The sequence below is a fragment of the Peromyscus californicus genome, unplaced genomic scaffold (assembly GCF_007827085.1).
Source record: "Peromyscus californicus insignis strain IS unplaced genomic scaffold, ASM782708v3 Scaffold_1__1_contigs__length_55948999, whole genome shotgun sequence".
NCBI classification, from domain to species: domain Eukaryota; kingdom Metazoa; phylum Chordata; class Mammalia; order Rodentia; family Cricetidae; genus Peromyscus; species Peromyscus californicus.
The window spans coordinates 33,238,248-33,257,155 of record NW_026294492.1 but is presented as its reverse complement, the minus strand read 5'-3'; the positions used below and the strand labels follow the sequence as shown (position 1 = coordinate 33,257,155).

General features: G+C 43.1%; 1 protein-coding gene and 1 long non-coding RNA gene across 2 annotated transcripts in view; both read left to right on the top strand.

Moving 5' to 3' along the window:
- Nucleotides 1-4,979, top strand: part of Kcng3 (potassium voltage-gated channel modifier subfamily G member 3) — a 49,663-nt gene extending 44,684 nt beyond the window's left edge. Inside the window, 2 exon segments of the mRNA XM_052746417.1 lie at nt 1,383-1,677; nt 1,679-4,979. Coding sequence (XP_052602377.1) covers nt 1,383-1,677; nt 1,679-2,029 — 646 coding nt within the window. The 3' untranslated portion in view covers nt 2,030-4,979.
- A 343-nt stretch (nt 4,980-5,322) lies between these two features.
- LOC128115575 (uncharacterized) lies at nt 5,323-16,387 on the top strand. The gene is made up of 2 exons (XR_008220208.1): nt 5,323-10,839; nt 15,513-16,387. It is a non-coding gene; the product is annotated as an uncharacterized LOC128115575 (long non-coding RNA).
- The last annotated feature ends 2,521 nt before the right edge of the window (nt 16,388-18,908 follow it).

Here is an 18,908-nt window from a genome sequence, read left to right as displayed (position 1 = left end):
AGTACAAATTTATAAAGTTCATCTTCGTGGCCCTGGAAAGCTGCATAATAAGGAAACCCGGTTAATTGTATTTACTCATTTTCAAGTGGCGTTCAGGGCAGCTTGGGTTCTGTGGTGTGAACTTAGAGTAATTCTTTTTCATAATACTGTCTACCTGCTTCCATCCACCTCCTTGGTTAGGTGTGGAAAGTGAATAATGTAATACCAACAATAACTTTAATTTGGAATTAAAATGTTTAAGTCAGTTTGCAATTACCTCTGGATTAGCTGCTCTTCCAGGCCAGAGCTTCCCAACCAGTAGGCTAAAAATGGATTTCTTCAGCCTTAGAGTGCAGATGGGGATGAGGGTGGGGGGTGGGGTGGCCGGAGCCTTTCAGCGGCTGCTTCTTTCTAAGAAGCCTGCCCCTTATCTCTAAGATGCTCTGCAAATATCAGTTTCAACATGGGCAGCGGTATAGGAAGTTTGAGAAATAATGGCACTTGTTGCTCTTCCAGAGGACTTGGGTTGGATTCCTGTCACCCACATGATGGCTATAAGTCCAGGTGCCTATAACTCCAGGTATTTCTGACTCCACTTCAGGGGATCTGATGACCTCTTCTGGACAATGTGGGTACTGCACACATACGGTGCACATACATACATGCAGGCAAACACCCATATACAAAAAATAAAAATAAAGAAATCTATATACTGCATAAAAATCATTATGAAAGTAACAAACCAAGTAGTTGTGGTCTTTGGGGAGCTCTTAGTAATGGTTTGGCCCAGCCCAGGGGTCCTTAGTCTCTTTTCCAGACTGAGGGAAGTGGACCTGGAACTTCTCTACAGTGTTCTTTCATGAAATCCGTAAAAGCTACCCCAGCCTCAATGTCTCCCGCACAAGGCTATTGGGGGAGGGACGTAAAAGAAGAGTCACATTTTAGGACATTTTTCACTTTCTAGGAACAAAACCTTCCTGTCCCATCCTCCATCGCTGAACCCATAGTTGGGAACCATTGTCCTCAAAGAATATGTGAGATCTCACATGGTTATATCAGTTTAAGCTAAGTTCACACCACCAAATAGGAGAGAGATTTTTTTTTCAAGTGCTAATGATGGGCTAAAAAAAAAAAAGAAAGAAAAAAACCAACCAACCTACTTCTTCTAAATGGTGTTTCCTGTAGGCTAAGGCATCAGAACTTTTTGAAATTTCAGTTATCATTGTAGTACTATTGTCATGTTGCGTCCTGGTGGGTCTGGTGATGTGAACACTGTCTGTTCTTCATGTTTTCTGGAAAAGTGACTGAATTAATATATCAGTGTAGTACTATCTGAAGAATCAGAGAGCTATTAAAATGCTTAAAAATTAAATGATCAATTCTCCCTTTGTATCCTTTGACAGGATAATTGAAGCTATCTGCATAGGCTGGTTCACCGCAGAGTGCATCGTGAGGTTCATCGTCTCCAAGAACAAGTGTGAGTTTGTCAAGAGACCCCTGAACATCATTGACTTACTGGCAATCACGCCCTATTACATCTCTGTGCTCATGACCGTGTTTACAGGCGAGAACTCGCAACTCCAGAGGGCTGGAGTCACCTTGAGGGTACTCCGGATGATGAGGATCTTCTGGGTGATTAAGCTTGCCCGGCACTTCATTGGTCTACAGACACTGGGTTTGACTCTCAAGCGATGCTACCCGGGAGATGGTTATGTTACTTGTCTTCATCTGTGTTGCCATGGCAATCTTTAGTGCACTTTCTCAGCTTCTTGAACATGGGTTGGACCTGGAAACATCCAACAAGGACTTCGCCAGCATCCCTGCTGCCTGCTGGTGGGTGATTATCTCCATGACGACAGTTGGCTATGGAGATATGTATCCTATCACAGTGCCTGGAAGAATCCTTGGAGGAGTTTGTGTTGTCAGTGGGATTGTTCTGTTGGCATTACCGATCACTTTCATCTACCATAGCTTTGTGCAGTGTTATCACGAGCTCAAGTTTAGATCGGCTAGATATAGTAGGAGCCTCTCGGCTGAGTTTCTGAATTAATGCGTTGCAGATCAGTCCTTGCTCACACTTCATTTGGTTGAGACTTGACGCTGCTTCTTATCCATGTGTTTCTCCCGGGGTGAGCCCAGTAGGGGCATTGTCATCGTGCTGGTGGGGCGGGCGATATATCCTGCCCAGCTGAAGGGGTAAAGGGACCTACGTACAGAGTAGACAGGACAGGGACTTCACACACCAAGAGGAAGCTTTAGGACCTGGCGCTCTTTGGTCTTGGCTCTCGCAGTTCCGTGGTGGGATGTTGTTAGGCACATTATTTGAACACTTGAAAGCAGAAAGACACCATTCTCCAAATGCTTTCCCGTCTTAACGAATTCAGAAGAGGCTTGGAACTTACAGTGTTATTTTTGAGACTAACATTTTCGTTTCTAAATGTTTTATAATTTCTCATATCAATGTCAGAAGTATCCTGGAAACATATGTCACATGTGGGAACTGTTTAACAAATACTTTAAAAAGTTGGCCCAAATTTAAACTGTATCGTGGAGCTAGAGACAAGCAAAAATATTATTTGAAAAACTTTGCACACTTCTCGATCTGCAGTTTAGTTTTTGTGCCCGGCACTTCCCTTATCTTAACAACTTCATGGAACCTTACCTGTGTTTCCTCTTCCTAGTTAGGTTCCCCACTTTCCTGAAATAACTTCCAAAGACTATGTGATAACAGAGAGAGCTTGTGTTGTTTTGTGGTTTGTTGGGTGATATTAGAATCCATTGCCGTGACTAGGCCACAAGAGTCCTAACATTCAGATAGCCAAGAATTTCTAACATAAAATGATAATAGAAATAGTTTGATATTCTGATATTCTCAGCGTTAGAACCCATAGTTCTCTTCTGCAGCTCTTCACTCTCCCTCAGTACCATGAGTTTAAAAGATGAAAAGATAATTTATTTAGCCTTTGACACAACAATCATACTTATGTGTTGTTTAGGTTGCCATAAAAGGAGAAATGTTACTATCTTAGTTCAGTGTCACTGAGTCAACTCTAAGCCAGCTGTAAGCAGTGCAGACACAATTATTTGTCCTGATTCCCCATCACCATGAATCACAGTTAGACTAAAATTCTTGCAAGGGTACCAGGCAATCATGAACTCTGTCTGGATTGCTAGTGTTAGACTGCGCAGAAGTGATGGCCGTTGAGTGCTAAATTTTCACACTATGAATTAGACTGTTGAGTTTTCAATAAATCTTAATAAAGAAATCATGTGAACGCACACAAAAATCAAAGTCACTGACTCACCAATAATTTAGTTTGCATACTGTGATTATCAGGGGTGAAGGAAGTGGGTTGGGGCCTGGATGTGCGTTTCAAAGAAAGAATTGCCGGAAGTGTCCACTAAAGGAATATTAGCCATCAGTCAGCTTTTACCATTACGGGTAGAAAAGCCAAGGCGAGAGAGAGAGAGTGCACTAATTAAGGAGTGAGGGATGAAATCTTTGTCTCCTGTAAGCAGGCCCAGCGGTTTCTTCTGCCCACACCTCTAGGTTTGGCAGGAACTGTCATGGGCCACACTTCTTTCTTGTTGCCATGATCAGGTAATAATAGCAAAACCATTTCCTGTTCCCTAATTCCCTTTTCTGAATTCATGTGCTACTGGCCATTAAAAAAAAAAAAAATCTCGCCACTTCTTTCCCATTGCCTTCATTGGTGTGCTAAAACTTCACACACTCGATTGTTATTTATGTATTTTTGTTGCATTTTAACTGAACATATGGCATAGTTTTATTTATTTTTAAGCTTTGTGATTTATGCAAATCGTATGCAGATGATAGCTCATCTATATTATTAGTAAGAATATGGTAACCTTTCATTTTACTGGCACTGGGATACTTCATGTGAATATGTATTACCTCTCTAAGCAACTTAGTTAGTACTCTCGTGAGCTGGGGCTCTGGCGGGCACACACACACATTGCCATATCCTCACAGTGTGTATTACAGGCGGAACAATGTGTGCCAGAACCTGATAGGAAGAGACAAAGATGGACATGCCTGGACATGCACATGGTTAGCCACACATGAGATTCCACCCACGAACTCTGAGTTGCTTGTAGGTAGCAAGTGATGATGCTTGGCTTTTCACAGGGGCTGGCTTTCATCAGTTCAGCTACCTGTTTATAAACAAGGAGATGAGACATGATAAACTGATTCACTCATAAATGAGAAAATACAACAGAGTTGGTTTGTCCTGTAAGGATGTTGTAGCTTGTTGGGGACAGGCATTTTGCAGTTTTCTCTGAGTATTGCTGAATTTTTTGTTTGTTTTATTTATTTTTTATTTGTTTATTTTGGGTTTTTTTTTTTTTGGAGATAGGGCCTCTTGCTGTGTACATAAGGCTGACCGTAAACTTGTGATAATACTCCTGCCTCTGCCTCCCAAGTGCTAAAATTACAGGTGCATGCCACAGTATCCAGCTGCTTTAAAAAACAAACATGGAGAAGATGGTTCAGTATTTAAGAGCGCTTACTGCTCTTACAGGACACTGGATGGAGTTCAGTTCCTAGCACCCACATGGTCGCTCACAGCTGTCTGAAACTCCAGTTCCAGGGGGATCTGGCGCCCTCTTCTGGTCTCTGTAAGCTTCTGCACACATAATGAACATATACTCACACAGGTGCACACACACATGCACATAAATTTTAAAATAAATAAATCATTTTAAAAAATTGCAGGTGGGTATCTTCTCCTTAGATGTATTTCAGCATTCTTCACAGTTCGGTCTTCATGGCAGAAATGCTTTCATGAGGATCCACAACACTGAGGAGGGAAAGATGCCCAAGTCTTTATTGTGAGTTTGAACATATGTGATTGATCACTCTTACACGTCACTTAATTTGTATTCCCTGAAACAAGGGGGTAGGAAGACTGGAAAAATAAAATTAGGGAGTATATGTGAAAGTGAGCATATAACTCAATAAATTCCCTTTCTTGTTGTTTTTGTTTGTTTGATTCTTTTTTGAGACAGGGTTTCTCTGTGTAACAGTCCTGGCTGTCCTGGAACTCACTCTGTATACCAGGCTGGCCTCGAACTCAAGAGATCCACCTGCCACGTGAGTGCTCAGATTAAAAGCGGGTACCATCACACCCAGGTCTGTTTTTGTTTTTGTTTTGTTTTGTTTTAATTATTATTATTTTTGTTGAGTTACTTATTCAAACACTGCCATTTGTTTTTGAAGTTAGTAGTTACATGTGATTGCACATTTGTAAATTCTTATTTAAAAATGTTAAAATCTATTCATTCCTAGTGGCTGTTAGTATATCAAAGTAATGCTTTTTTTTTTTTTTTTTTTTTGGTTTTTCGAGACAGGGTTTCTCTGTGTAGCTTTGCGCCTTTCCTGGGACTCACTTGGTAGCCCAGGCTGGCCTCGAACTCACAGAGATCCGCCTGGCTCTGCCTCCCGAGTGCTGGGATTAAAGGCGTGCGCCACCACCGCCCGGCTAATACTTTTTTTTAAAAAAGTACATTTATTTATTCTACTGTGTGTGTAGTATGTGCGCGCGCACAGGTGTGTGTGTGTGTGTGTGTGTGTGTGTGTGTGTGTGTGTGTGTGTGTGTGTGAAAGAGAGAGGGAGAGGGAGAGGGAGGGAGAATTAGGTCAGAGAACAACTTACTTACAGGCTTCTCTTCTCTGTGTCCACCACGTGGTTTCTGGGGATTGAACTCAGTCTGTCTCGCTTGGCTGCAATCCCCTTTACGGCTGAGCCATCTCCTCAGCCCTTTTCAATCTTTGTGTGCAGATCTTGCCTGCATCTCTTGTGGTCCTGAAGAGTGGAGGTGGGCTGAAGTTGAATGTTGATATGTGGAGAATTTTCTTAGTCGGTTTGATATTTTCTAGAAGAAGCTTGTTTTCCATTTTTTGTAGAAACAGAAATAACTGAAAGCTTCTAGCTCTGCTATCAAGCTAAGCTTTGCAGCTTCAAACTGAACACCCAGGGGTAGATTATTCCCCCTGACATAGGTGTGTGTTCTTTGTGTAATAAAGCAGACCAACCATCCAGTCACATCTGCAGTTAGGACTAAACAGATGTGGAAGGCCTTCTGGTTTACCTTGCCCCAAGGTCTACACCCTTTACCCCACCCAGACTCTAGAGCTGAAGTCCACTGGGTTGTGAGTCGGGAAAGGTCATGCTCCGTCATTTCAGCCTAGGCAACAGGAAGTTGATTCTAGACTCCTTCCTTCCCACCCCACTTTGTTTTTAATTTTGCAGAGCTAAAGGTATGGAGGATTTCTTATAAAAATACTTTCTTCTTTAGGGGCTGGAGAGATGGCTCGGTGATTAAGAGCACTGGCTGCTCTTACCAGTGACCTGGATTCCGTTCCCTAGCATCTACTACTGGGTTGCCCACAACCCTTCCTAACTCTAGTTCCGGGGGATCCAGTGCCCTCTTGTGGCCTCCAAGGGCACCAGCCACACACATATGGTGTACAAGGGCGTGCGCGCACGCACGCACGCACGCACGCACGCACGCACACACACACACACACACGCACATGCATACACACATACACTACACATACATACATACACACATACATACATACATACATATTCTAAAATATATTTTTCTTTACTACTTTAGAGATTCTGTCCCACTATTATTCTAATTAAAAAGTCATTTTTTTTTTTTTTAGAGGCCTTACGCATCAGAAAGGAGGATTTGGGATTGTACAATGCCTTAGGAAACTTAGATTTTTATTTTAGTTTTGTATTTTTGATTTGTTTGGGTTTTATGAAATAGGATTCTGAGTATCTTAGACCTCTCTCTCTCTCTTCCTCTCTCCCTCAACAAGGTCTTTATATGATATAGCTCTGGCTATCCTGGAACTCACTGTGTAGACCAGGCTGGCCTCAAATTCACAGAGATCTGCCTCCCTCTGCCTTCCGGCCCCAGGCTGCTCTTGAACTAGTGACTCGATGGTGTCTGCCTCCCAGATGCTAAGATGACAGGCATGCACCACCATGTCCAGAAGGAACTCACACTTTGAAGAGATGTTTTGTCTTTGTTTTTCTTCTTTCTCGTGATCCCTCATCTCATTCCCACCCGCAGTGCTGGAAACTGACCTCGTACATGCTTGGCAAACACGCTTACTGCTGAGCTACCCTCCTAGCCCTTCAGTAGACTTTTAGAAAAACTTGAGTGTTTGTGTGTGTGTGTGTGTGTGTGTGTGTGTGTGTGTGTGTGTGTGTGTGTGCAGGCGGTTGGTTACTGTCATTGTTTTGTTGAGGACAGCCACAGCTGAGCAGGAAGCTTTCATGGAGAACTCTGGACAGGCTCCAGTTGGTCAGGGAAGGCTGCACACACTGCTCTGTTTGTTCAGTGAGCCTTCATATGGTGTTTGCTTCTCCTGCCTTTCTAGAGCCCATCTGCCCTGGGGAGAATGGGCATGGCAGTTCTGTTGTAGAAAGAAAAACGAATACTTTCCTGTTCCATTGGCAGTGGAACCTTCCATAGACTTGTGAAGTGTTGCCGAAGATGGTGAGGATGTGCCGCTAGGTGATAACTTACACATACACTTTTAGATTCCCCAATTCTCTCAGGCATTCCCAGGAAGCATGCTATCCTTTTTTCTCCTACCGGGCATTGAACCGAGGACCTCAAGCATGTTGGTCAAGCACACTACCACTGAGCTACACTTCCCAGGAGTGCACTTTAACTTTTGACCTTTCGTGTAGGCTTAATGGTCAGTTTAGGGAATGGAGTGTGATTCTCTGCTTCTACATTGCATTCTCATTTATTGGTTTTTGGTTTTTGAGACAGAGTCTTGCTGTGTGACCCAGGCTAGCCTCAACTCTGTAACTGAAGTTCTGCTTCAGTCTCCCAATGCTGGGACTTACAGACATGCTCGTCACCCAGTTCTTACACTCAAATTTAATTTAGTAGCTCTGGTGGGAATTAAAAAACATCGTCATGAATCCAATAATCCAAGTCAAAGCATAAGCGACATTTAGTGGGTAAAAGCCAGAGGGACTATTATTTGATGTTTACCTGCAAAAAATGATTGTCGTTACGTCTGAGGTGGGACTCTGGCGTCCTCACTTATGCCCAGTCCATTAAAACTAAAACTCCCCATCCTTTTGCCACAGAGAGAGATTCCTTCTCTTAGACTTCAATTATTGGTATTGCTGTCGATATCTACAATTCTGCCCAGGACAGAGTAGAGGCATTTGCACAGTGTGGATGTTAAAATGCTTTTGTTTTATAAGAAAGGCTGTGTCTTAGGGTTTCTGTTGCTGCAACACAACACCATGACCATGAAGTCAGCTGGGGAGGAAAGGGTGTATTCAGCTTACACTTCTACATTGCTGTTCAAGAAAGTCAGGACAGGAACGTAAGCAGGGCGGGGACCTGGAGGCAGGAGCTGACGCAGAGGCCCTAGAGGAGTGCTGCTTACTGGCGTGCTGCCCCTGGCTTGTTCAGCCTGCTTTCTTATAGAACCCTGGACCAGCAGTCCAGGGATGGCACCACCCACCACGGGCTGGGCCCTCCCCCCTTGATCACTAAATGAGAAATTGCCTTATGGCTGGATCTCATGGAGGCATTTCCTCAGCGGAGGCTCCTTCCTCTCTGCTGACTCTAGCTTGTGTCAAGTTGACACAAAACCAGCCAGGAACCATAGTGACATATTTGTTTTTGTTTTTTTCTTTTCGAGACAGGGTTTCTCTGTGTAGCTTTGGTGCCTGTCCTGGATCTCGTTCTGTAGACCAGGCTGGCCTCAAACTCACAGAGATCCGCCTGCCTCTGCCTCCCGAGTGCTGGGTTTAAAGGCGTGTGCCACCACCACCCAGCTGTTTTTTTGTTTTGTTTTGGTATACTAATATACAATGAGTTATTAAGTATACATTTTTGTGTCTCCTACATACTTGGAACTTGTCACTGTGATGAGAGTCTCTGCTCTCCTCTCTGAGCCAGTTGGCAAGAGAATTTTACTTCCGTAGGGAAAAGTCATCTTCCCAGTTTCAGATCCTGAGTTCTGACGCAAGCCAAGTGTTTATTTTGTGGTTGTTAAAGTACCTTCTTCCCAGTGTGATTCTTATGGCAGAACCATAGAGTAGGAACAGCTTTTAGCAAGTCTGGAAATTAGGAAACATGAATCTTTCTTTTCAAGACTTTTGGCTCTATATGAACTTTAGAGCTGTTCTGTCATTTTTTTTTCTTTTTAAGTTTAATTTATTAATATTTTGCATGGGGCAGGGGGAGGGGGGGATAACCCCCGGGAATCGGTTCTCTTCCTACTGTGGGATCTTGGTGTGGAACTCAGGTTGTCAAGCCCTGAAGACAAGCCCTTTTACACACGAAGCAGTCGCGTTGGCCCAATGTATCATTTTCTCTTCACGAAAGACAACTGAGATTTTTATTTGTTATTATTATTTTTTTTTACAGTGTCTAACTAGCCTAGGATGGACTTGAAGTCCAGGCTAGTGTTGAACTTAATCCTCACTCTTGACTCAGCCTCAGGCGTGTTGGGAACACAGGAATGCACTACCACATGCAGCAGCTGGTAGTTAAAAGTTTGGCGTGGTATGGATCTCATCAAATCTGTAAATCAATTAAAATAGTATCACTGTCTTAACAATACTAAGTGTTCCCATCCATGAACATGGGCTATCTTTCCGTTGGCTTAGGACAGAGATTCCTACCTTTCCATGCACACTTCCTTGATTTAATATATTCCCATGTTTTTGTTTCTTTCTTTGTTTTCTTGAGACAGGGTTTCTTTGTGTATCCCTGCTTTCCTAGAACTCACTCTGTAGACCAGGCTAGCCTCCAACTCAGAGATCCACCTGCCTCTGATGATGCTATTGTAAGTGGAATCCTCACCCCCCACTTTTTTTTTTTAAGATAAGGTCTCACTGTGTGTTCGTGGCTGGCCTGGAATTCACTGTTTTGACTAGGCTAGCCTTGAATTCATGGAGATCCACCTGCTTCTGCCTCTCAATTGCAGAGCTTAAAGGTGTGTACCATCACACCCAGCTGGTATTGTTCTCTTGATTTCGTCTTAAGAGTGTTCTTCATTGCTAGTGTATGGTAATCCTGATTGTTATATATTGATTTATATCTTCTGGCCTTGGTGAATTCACCTCCTCAGCTCTCACAGCTTTGAAAAGGTTCTTGGGGGTTTTCTGTTATTGTGGTCACAACATCTACAATGAGATGGTTTTACTTCTTTCTTTCCAATCTAGACACTTTCTAATTCTTTCTCTTGGCTAATTGCCCCTGTTGGGACTTGTCAAATGTACGTGGCTAGTATGACATCCTGTTCTTATTCCTGGTCCCAGAGGGAAGTTTCTACCTTCTACCATTAGTGTCGTTCTGGAAGTGGATCTCTCGGGCTGGGGGATTTTCCTCGTATTCCTAGATGGATGGTGTTTTTTATTGAGACAGGATATTAGTTCCTAACAATGTGTTTTCATGAACAGATGGGCAGGCTTTATGGTGAGTCGAGTTGTACTGCCTGTGTCAGGAAACATATTTTGCTGATGAGCGTCTCTAAGTCCCTTACAAGGTACTAATCAAGTCGCAGACATAGATGCGCTCACTAATGGCTTTTAAACAGCCCCTCAATTGATACACATTGAATGGTTTCTGAGTCTGTTAAACTGACTTCATTAACCCAAGTTAATTTGGGTTTGTGTTCACTTGCCTAAAGACACAGAGACAACTTGGACATAGAAGATACAAGTTGATTTGTTTTTAGTGGTTGGTTCCTTTGAACGCTTTTCTATTACCTAACCTTGGATTCTCAGAGTCAGACGAGCTGGGTGCAGCTGTCGTCACCCTGAAGGGTCAGTGGTAGTGAGTGCTCTCTCTCTCTCTCTCTCTCTCTCTCTCTCTCTCTCTCTCTCTCTCTCTCTCTCTCTCTCTTCTTTCTGTACATTTTAGGGATGCCTCCATAGGAAGGCTTAAGAATTGAGCTCCCTAGTAGAGCTGAAATCTGTATTTGTCTGTAGTAGATTTTTACAAAGGAAACATGTTGCTGAGTTCTAAGTGCTGGGGGAGGGACGTCTCAAAAATAAGACTTAATAGTTAACCTGCCTGGGGTGGGGAGGTCATTGCCTTAGGGGGAAAAAAATTAAGCTGAATGTGGGTACATTTACCCATACCTGGGTAATTTTTTCTTTAATTCTTTTCATTGTGTGCTAGTAGGAACATTTGCTTCGTGGGTGTTGTTTCCACGTGCAATTGTTATATGCTATAATCCCAACACTCAAAAGACCGAGACAGGAGGATTCCAAATTAGAGAACAACCTGGTCGACATAGACAGGCTTTGTCTCAAGCCATGAAAAGGGTAGCCACTGTTTCACCTGTGGGGTGCACAGAGGGGGCCTCTGCCTAGCAGATACGGTCTGAAGATCCTTTCTGGGGGTGGAGAGACGGCTCAGTGTTTAAGAGTGTCCTGCTCTTGCAGAGGACCCAAGTTGGGTTCCCAGCACCCACATCAGGTGGCTCGCAACCACCTGTAACTCCAGCTCCAGAGGATCCGACTCCCTCTTCTGGCTTCTGCAGGAACCTTTGCTCACCTACTCAACCCCACCACCGTAATTAATTTTTTTTTTTTAAAAATCTTTTTATTTTATTTTATTTTTTAGATTTATTTATTAAGATTTATTTATTATGCATACAGTGCTCTGCCTGCATGTATCCTTGCAGGCTGGAAGAGGGCACCAGATCTCATTACAGATGGTTGTGAGCCACCATGTGGTTGCTGGGAATTGAACTCAGGACCTCTGGAAGAACAGCCAGTGCTCTTAACCTCTGAGCCATCTCTCCAGCCCTAATTTTTTTTTTTTTTAAATTTAAACAGTTGATAAAGATCTTTGTTGGTTTGAGGCTCTTTTACATGAGCACCGAGTCCAGATTTTAAAAGGTCATTCGTCATCAAGAAGACAGTCATCCTGAAATCCCTTCAGGAAGGAAGTGTCGGAAGAGTTGGCCATTATCTGTAAATAACAGATTCAAATATTGAAGACCACTCGTAGGCATTCCAGTGTGACGGGCTTCTAATGGGTAGACCCCCCCCCCCCGCCCCCCGCCCCAGGCATTTTTCATGAGCAACACAGCTAATGCGGTATCTGACTGAACACTTAACATTTCTCTAATTTTATACATATGCCCCAAAGGCCTTTGGTTTTTTGGAGACAGGGTTTCTCTGTGTAGCCCTGGCTGTCCTGGAACTCGCTTTAATAGACCAGGCTTAATAAATTTTACGACTGTGCTGAACAAATGTTACCACTCTTCAGTGCAGGAGAGGAAACCCAATGGAATCTTGAACCTAGATTTGGGTCACATGGAAATACCTTTATAAAAAAAAATGTTTTGTGGAAAAAGCCCTCAAAGAGAGATAGACTTTGCCATCACTGTAGGATAAATGTATTCAGTGCAATGCATAACAATTGTTCGTGAAACCAGTAGGATCCCCAATTCTTAGTTACCAAATGCTTGAATAATGGTGAAAATTCCTAGCATTTAGAGAATAATGAAAATTATAGCAACTTTTTAGAATAAAAAATAAGGGACTGATGTTTTATTATTTTTGTTTGATATTTATAAGTAGTCTGAAAACAAATCTCTGGCCCTAGTTATTATTCTAATAAATCTGTTGAAAGAAAAGATGCTAGCCAAAAGTCTTGGGAATGTATCTTTCAGGGGCTGGAGAGATGGCTGCAGTTAAGAGCACCGGTTGCTTTTCCAGAGGATCAGGGTTTGAGTCTCAGCATCAGTGTGACCACTCACAGCTGTCTGTAACTCCAGTTCCAGGGGATTCCAGCACCCACATAGAACACAGACACACATACAGACAAAACACCCATATAAGAAACAAAAATAAATATTAGAAATGTGTCTTTTGGGTTATGGTTTAGCTCTGTGGTAGAGTAGAGCAGAATGCCTGCAGACTGTGCGCAAGCTCCTTGGTTAGATCTCTGCCTTCCTGGTTTGGTTGTGGGGACAGGGTCTCAAATCTGAGAATACACCCAGCCCAGTCTGCCCTGGTACTTGAAATCATCTTACTTCAGCCTTCTAAACGCTGAGATTTCAAGCAAGTGCTACTTACTCTGTGTGTGTGTGTGTGTGTGTGTGTGTGTGTGTGTGTGTGTGTGTGTAAAAATGACAATATCTATATCTCTATATTTATAAACTTGTTTGCTCCAGGGAAGCACAGAGGTTACCCAAGGTTAGAGATGTTACTCTAAATTTATAGATGTTACTTTAAGAACTTAGAGCAGCCCCTTGGCTGCGTGTGGTGATTCCAGGGTCTCCCCTCCCCTCCCTCAGGGTCTAGTATCAGGGCTGGTATGATCTTGGCCCACATGGCATCTTAGCTTCTCTCCCAGCATCTTTACCCTTTGGAATCTACTGGTTGAGTTTCTTTCCACTTTTCCAGTTCGTAGTCTGTATTGGCATCACCTTGGACTTAACCATTATCTAGGTTGGGGAAGAGGTTTTTTCCAAAGTGGCCCCTGGTTAGGGGAAGTAGGGGATGAGAAAGTCACTATGGATAGTTTCTTTATAAGGATGTGTTCGGAGCACCATAATATGGCCCCTGGAGACACTGAGCAGGACAGTACCCTGGCCACCGAACTGATGACATGATGGTTGGACACGATGAGCAGGAAGTAGCAAGTTACTTGGATGTCATAACAGTTGACCTGCCTGCATCAAGATTAGAAAGTGGGTTTATTCAAATCTCTTAATTGCTCTCCTTACACTGTTACAAGAAGAATGAATCATTCCGTGGGCAGAGGTGTGGCTGGTTGGTATCTGTGTCTAGAAGTGTGAGTATGCTTAGATTGAAGCTGGGGGCATGTTTAGTTAATTACTAAATAAGCAGACTTCAGATCTCTCCAACCAAAGGAACACACACTTTAATTGGCCTCACCCACCTTCACCCCAACTGTTAGCACATTTCAGCTTTGGAAAAGCTCTGTGGAATTGGTACTAGTGATACCCGAGGATGACTTTTATATTTGCCTACACCAGAAACAGCAGCGACCTCACAACCAGATGACTCCTGGCATCCTGGGCAAGGGGAATTTGGGTTGTGAATCTTTACAGTTACTCAGTGTACAGCTCTTTTAGAGTTTGCCAACACCATCATCACCATCATCACCATCATCACCATCATCATCATCATCATCTTTATATGTCCAGTTAGGTAGTCTAATTTTTTGAATCCTGTTTTCTTTTATTTTGCTCTAATTTGGAAACTTAATAAGCCATTCCTGACAAACCTGCCCTTAAAACACCATTTTTCTATGGTACTTGATTAAATTATTGGGCAAAAATAATTAGAATTTTCTCCTCTTAATGTCACAGAGAGTTTGGTAGAGGATATGAGTACAGTAACTGTCCAACTTTTTAAAAAAGATCTCCCTTGTCATTCATTTGTTATTTATTTATCAGTTTAATCTTTGTGTTTGGGGCAAGGTGGGACTGTTTCCATCTTAAGGAAAACATTTTGAATGTGACTCTAATTGGTAATCAAATTTGTTTTTGCTGAATAGCATTGTATCAACCTGTTCAGTAATTAAAAATACATAGACTCTCTAAGTCTTCGGGTTAGAGCAGAAATCTCATTTTGGTTTTTTCTCTCTGTGTCATGTAGTATCATTCTTTGCTTCTGAGGCACCGAATTGATGGTGTACGCGTTAATGCACCAAATGGCCTGTGACTGAGATTTGTGTTAGCCTTCATTTTAGAAAGCCATTGACTGGACATCCCCAAAGAAGCCGTTAGGCCTTTTCTAACTTGAAAGTAGACTAGATCTACCCTGTAAGGTTTGAATAATATGGATTTTTTTAAAAATTGTAATCTACATGTTATAGATTATGCTCTATTTGAATTATATATGTAAAGGTAAAGTGTGTGTCCATTTTGCACTATAGTGCTTTATATATTTTATCATTTGTATCATGACTGTTCTGTTTTATGCTTAAAAATACTAAGAAACATTTTGTTCTATGTACTTTAATTTCAATTTTGGATTAAGTATAATTTTGATTCATCAACAAATCACCCTGCCATCTGGAATAAGACCAACGCCTCTCTCTTTAGTTCAGAATAGCTTGAATGTTGGTGCCCATTTTTGTTATTTTTCAGAAATTGTGTCAAAGTAACCTTATCGTAAAGGTAGCCTTATGTGGAAAGCCTTATTACACAGATATTGGAGAACCTGATTTAAAGTATTTTTTTCTAGAATTCAGACTTGGGTATTTGGGGGCATATAAAAACATTTGGAAGAGTTCTTATATAGTTATGTGTGGGATATGGCCATGAACGTCTCTACAGTTTGATGATCTCTATTTATGTTGAGTACATTGTACCTCGGTTTCTTAGTTGGCACTGTTATATGATAAAGTCCATCAGTGGATGAATTGTTCTGTGTGTGTGTGCGTGTGCATGTGTGTGTGTGTGTGTATGTGTGAGAGGGAGGGAGGGAGGGGGAGAGAGAGAGAGAGAGAGAGAGAGAGAGAGAGAGAGAGAGAGAGAGAGAGACTAACTTGCCTTAAAATAGAGCCTCGTATGGTCAAATAGACTTTCCTGTGACTCATATTTCTGTGTGCCTCATGAGTCAGCCCTGGCAGAATCCATGCATGCAAGAAAGAAAAACTTGTCTTACTGTGGATAATCTAAACCTGGGTTAGAAAGTATTTCACCGTGTAAAGATGTTCTGGAAGAGGCTGCACGTGCGTGCTTTTGGCTCGTGTTGTTAAAAGACGACACGCGCTCCAGCAGATTGAAGGAGGTAATGGTTTTAACCATTCCTTTTATTGATCTTTTTCTCAGTGGCAGTAGTTATGCACAATGTACTTGCTGTTTCCCCGCTGACAGCCACCACGAATGGTCACTGCATCCATCACAGGGTTCAGATGCCCTGTGTCAACCGGTATAGAGGACAACATGGAGGTTGAGGGGTCTGTTCTCGTTTGGGATTTAAGGTCATTACAATGTATGGTTAAGTCTTAAGAGAAAGGATGGTTCATGGCCGTAGCTTTTATCATCTAATAAAAAAAGTCTTTCAACCAGCTCCGTCTATGTGATGTAATCTTGTTTTCTACCTTAATACAGACCTAGTAAAGTGTGTGATCATGTGGCTCACAGCTCTCCTTGACTGTGTTACATCTGTATTTATGGCAGACTTTTGGTAGTTCCTATAAATGTACATCACCTATTTGACTCATGGTTGAAGCTTTTCGACCTCTCCGGTCCTTCCTGAAGGAGATACTATTTTATTAAACGTTAACTTTGTTATGATGTAAACATGTTGTATGCACATCAGCCAAACAAAATTTGTACAGCTGGAACATCTGAAGAATTAATAAATCTTGGTTTTGAGACCGAGCTCTCATTTGATACGGCATGCACGTTACTCTGTGGGCTGACTTAATGACTCGCTGGGTCCTTTCTCAATTGACTTAATCTTCTGAGCCAGTGCTTAGGTTTGCACGAAAGGGCTGGTGGGTAAGCACACCCTCCCCCAGTACGAGGGGTGGACCCTCAGCCTTGCACAGGCAAGGTGGGCACCCTACAGCTACGTCTCCGAAAGTTGTCTCCTGGTAACGGTAGTGCCTTTGTTGCTGGGTGGCCATGGACCAATCATGTGGTTCCTCTGGCTCCTGGGTATTCTCTTTCTTTTAACTACTCCTCTGTGTTAAGAACATGATCAATGTTAGATTCCAGTTAATGGTGATGAATACGCACAGGCATGGATTGTGTGTGAACCTGAATCAGAAGTCTGGCTAATTATACTTCCCAGTGTTGCTGGTGTTCAGTCTGTTCTCAGTGGCAGAAAGAACTCTCAGTTCTAAGGAACACGTCATGTGACCCTCCTCCCTCTTCACCTCTCTTCCCTCTGCGCCATCGCTGCAGAACCCCCACCCTCCAACCTTTCGAAAGGTCCCACCATCATGGCACATACATCCACAAGAGCACAGGCTGGTGGCACCAGAAGCTCCACCTGCCTCCGCTGTCACAGCGGGTGCTGGCCGTGGGCTTCATTGTGACTTCAGAGGGCAGAGAAATCCCATCCCGCAACTCTCCGAGGCGACAGGGCCCAGCATCCATCTAGGGGCTCCCTGCCCGAGATGGAAAAGTCTGCTTGTGTGCCAGAAGAGGTTTCCTGTCATTTATTCCGTTAAAGTGGTTGCTTCAAGTGTTCGGCATAAATGCTAAGAACAGTGGGGAATCACAGGGAAATTGTGCTAATTGCATTTCAGACAGGAGCCCGTGCGGCAGGTAACACTCATGTGCTGTTAATCACAGTGATGAATTCTCAGCCACGAGGTTTGACTTTTTTTTTTTTTCCCTTTGGGCTTTATTTTTGGAACTAATCAGGTTTTTGTTTTTCCTTTAAGGAAAAAAATAATAGCAGATGTCAGACTGAACACTGTATGACTGGATGATTTTTCTCCAACTTAAAAGAAGTGTAAGCCCGATGTGCATGGTTGAGGATCATGACCACAGAAGATCATTAATGTGTATTTTTTTTTTTTGGCAAAGATGGGGGAAGGGAGAATTTCCAAGGATCACCCCTCCTCATCTTTTATTCCAAGTGTCAGGGAGACAAGGTGTTAGATGTACAGAGGTACCACCATCCTTATCCTCTATGAAACTTACTCAAGGTCTGTTGGAGTACATCTTCTCTTTTGTTCAGCCTGTGAACAGGGGAGTCCTGGTTAATATTTGTCCAGAAATGTGTTTTGGCACTGGACAAGGCCTTTCCAAAGCCAAGGAATGTGCACGTATGTGGATGGGCCTCCCATCTGCCGGAAATGTTGAAACATGCCTTTCTGCCTTGCCCAGTCTTGAATTTGTGGCATTCAAGGGTGGTCTTGAGGAGCCAGAGGGTTCCTGAGAGAGAAGAACTTGAGCTAGACCGGCTCTGGGCAGCAGGGTTCCTACTTAGGTGTTTTCTAGAAGAGCAAGTTGAGATTCCTTACAAACGAATGGATTTTCGAAACCTACAGAAACAGTATAGTCTGTATATTAGACAGGAAAACAGACGTATCCCCATCAATAGATATCCTCTCTGTTCTCACCTCATTTCTCTCTGTGCTAGGCTCTCGCCACACACATACTCCCTAGAGCTGGGGACAGAGACCAGTGAGATGACAGATACGAAGTTAAGTGGCTGTTAGGCGATCCCAGAAGACGTCTCTCTCGCTGGGAACCTGGAGAAGTGCTTCTCAGATTCACACAGAGGTACACACTTGAGGGTTGGTGGTACTTGTTGGGTTCTGTGGGCTAAAGCAAGAGAAAGGGGCTTATTTTGGGCACTTGGTTGAGTAAGTGCACGGGCAGAGAACCATCAAGGGACATCAGCCAGGGGACTGCCACAACATGTCAGGATCTGTGCCCAGGAGGCACACTGCCAGCTATATTCAGGATACAGAGAGACTGGGTACCAGGGGACCAACTGAGGCACTTGCGGCCATTTATCCAGCAATGAGAAGGTGGTGAGTGGATCCCCTAGAAGAGCGGCAGACACAGTGTGTGAACGAACAGCTTTTCTGTGGAAACCGATGGTGACCTGGACAGAATTCTAATCGAGACATCTCACAGGCTGGTGGCTCTACCTGAAGTCCCGAGAAGAAGCCTGTCCAAAGTCATCCAGATGTCAGAATGGGAAATCTTTGCCTTGGGTCAGAGAAAAAGAAACTAGTTTGGAAAAGAATATAGGGGGAAAAAAATCCCTCGTAGTACTGAGAGAAAAGAGGATGTTACCTACGCATGGTCCCTAAAAGCCACAAATTGGGACAGTGGGAGAAAAGGGGCCCAAGATGGGGTATTAATGTGGGTATTAACTGTCTCCCATGGTCAGATGAGCTGTAGGAATAAGACGTGTCCACTCAATTCAGTGACA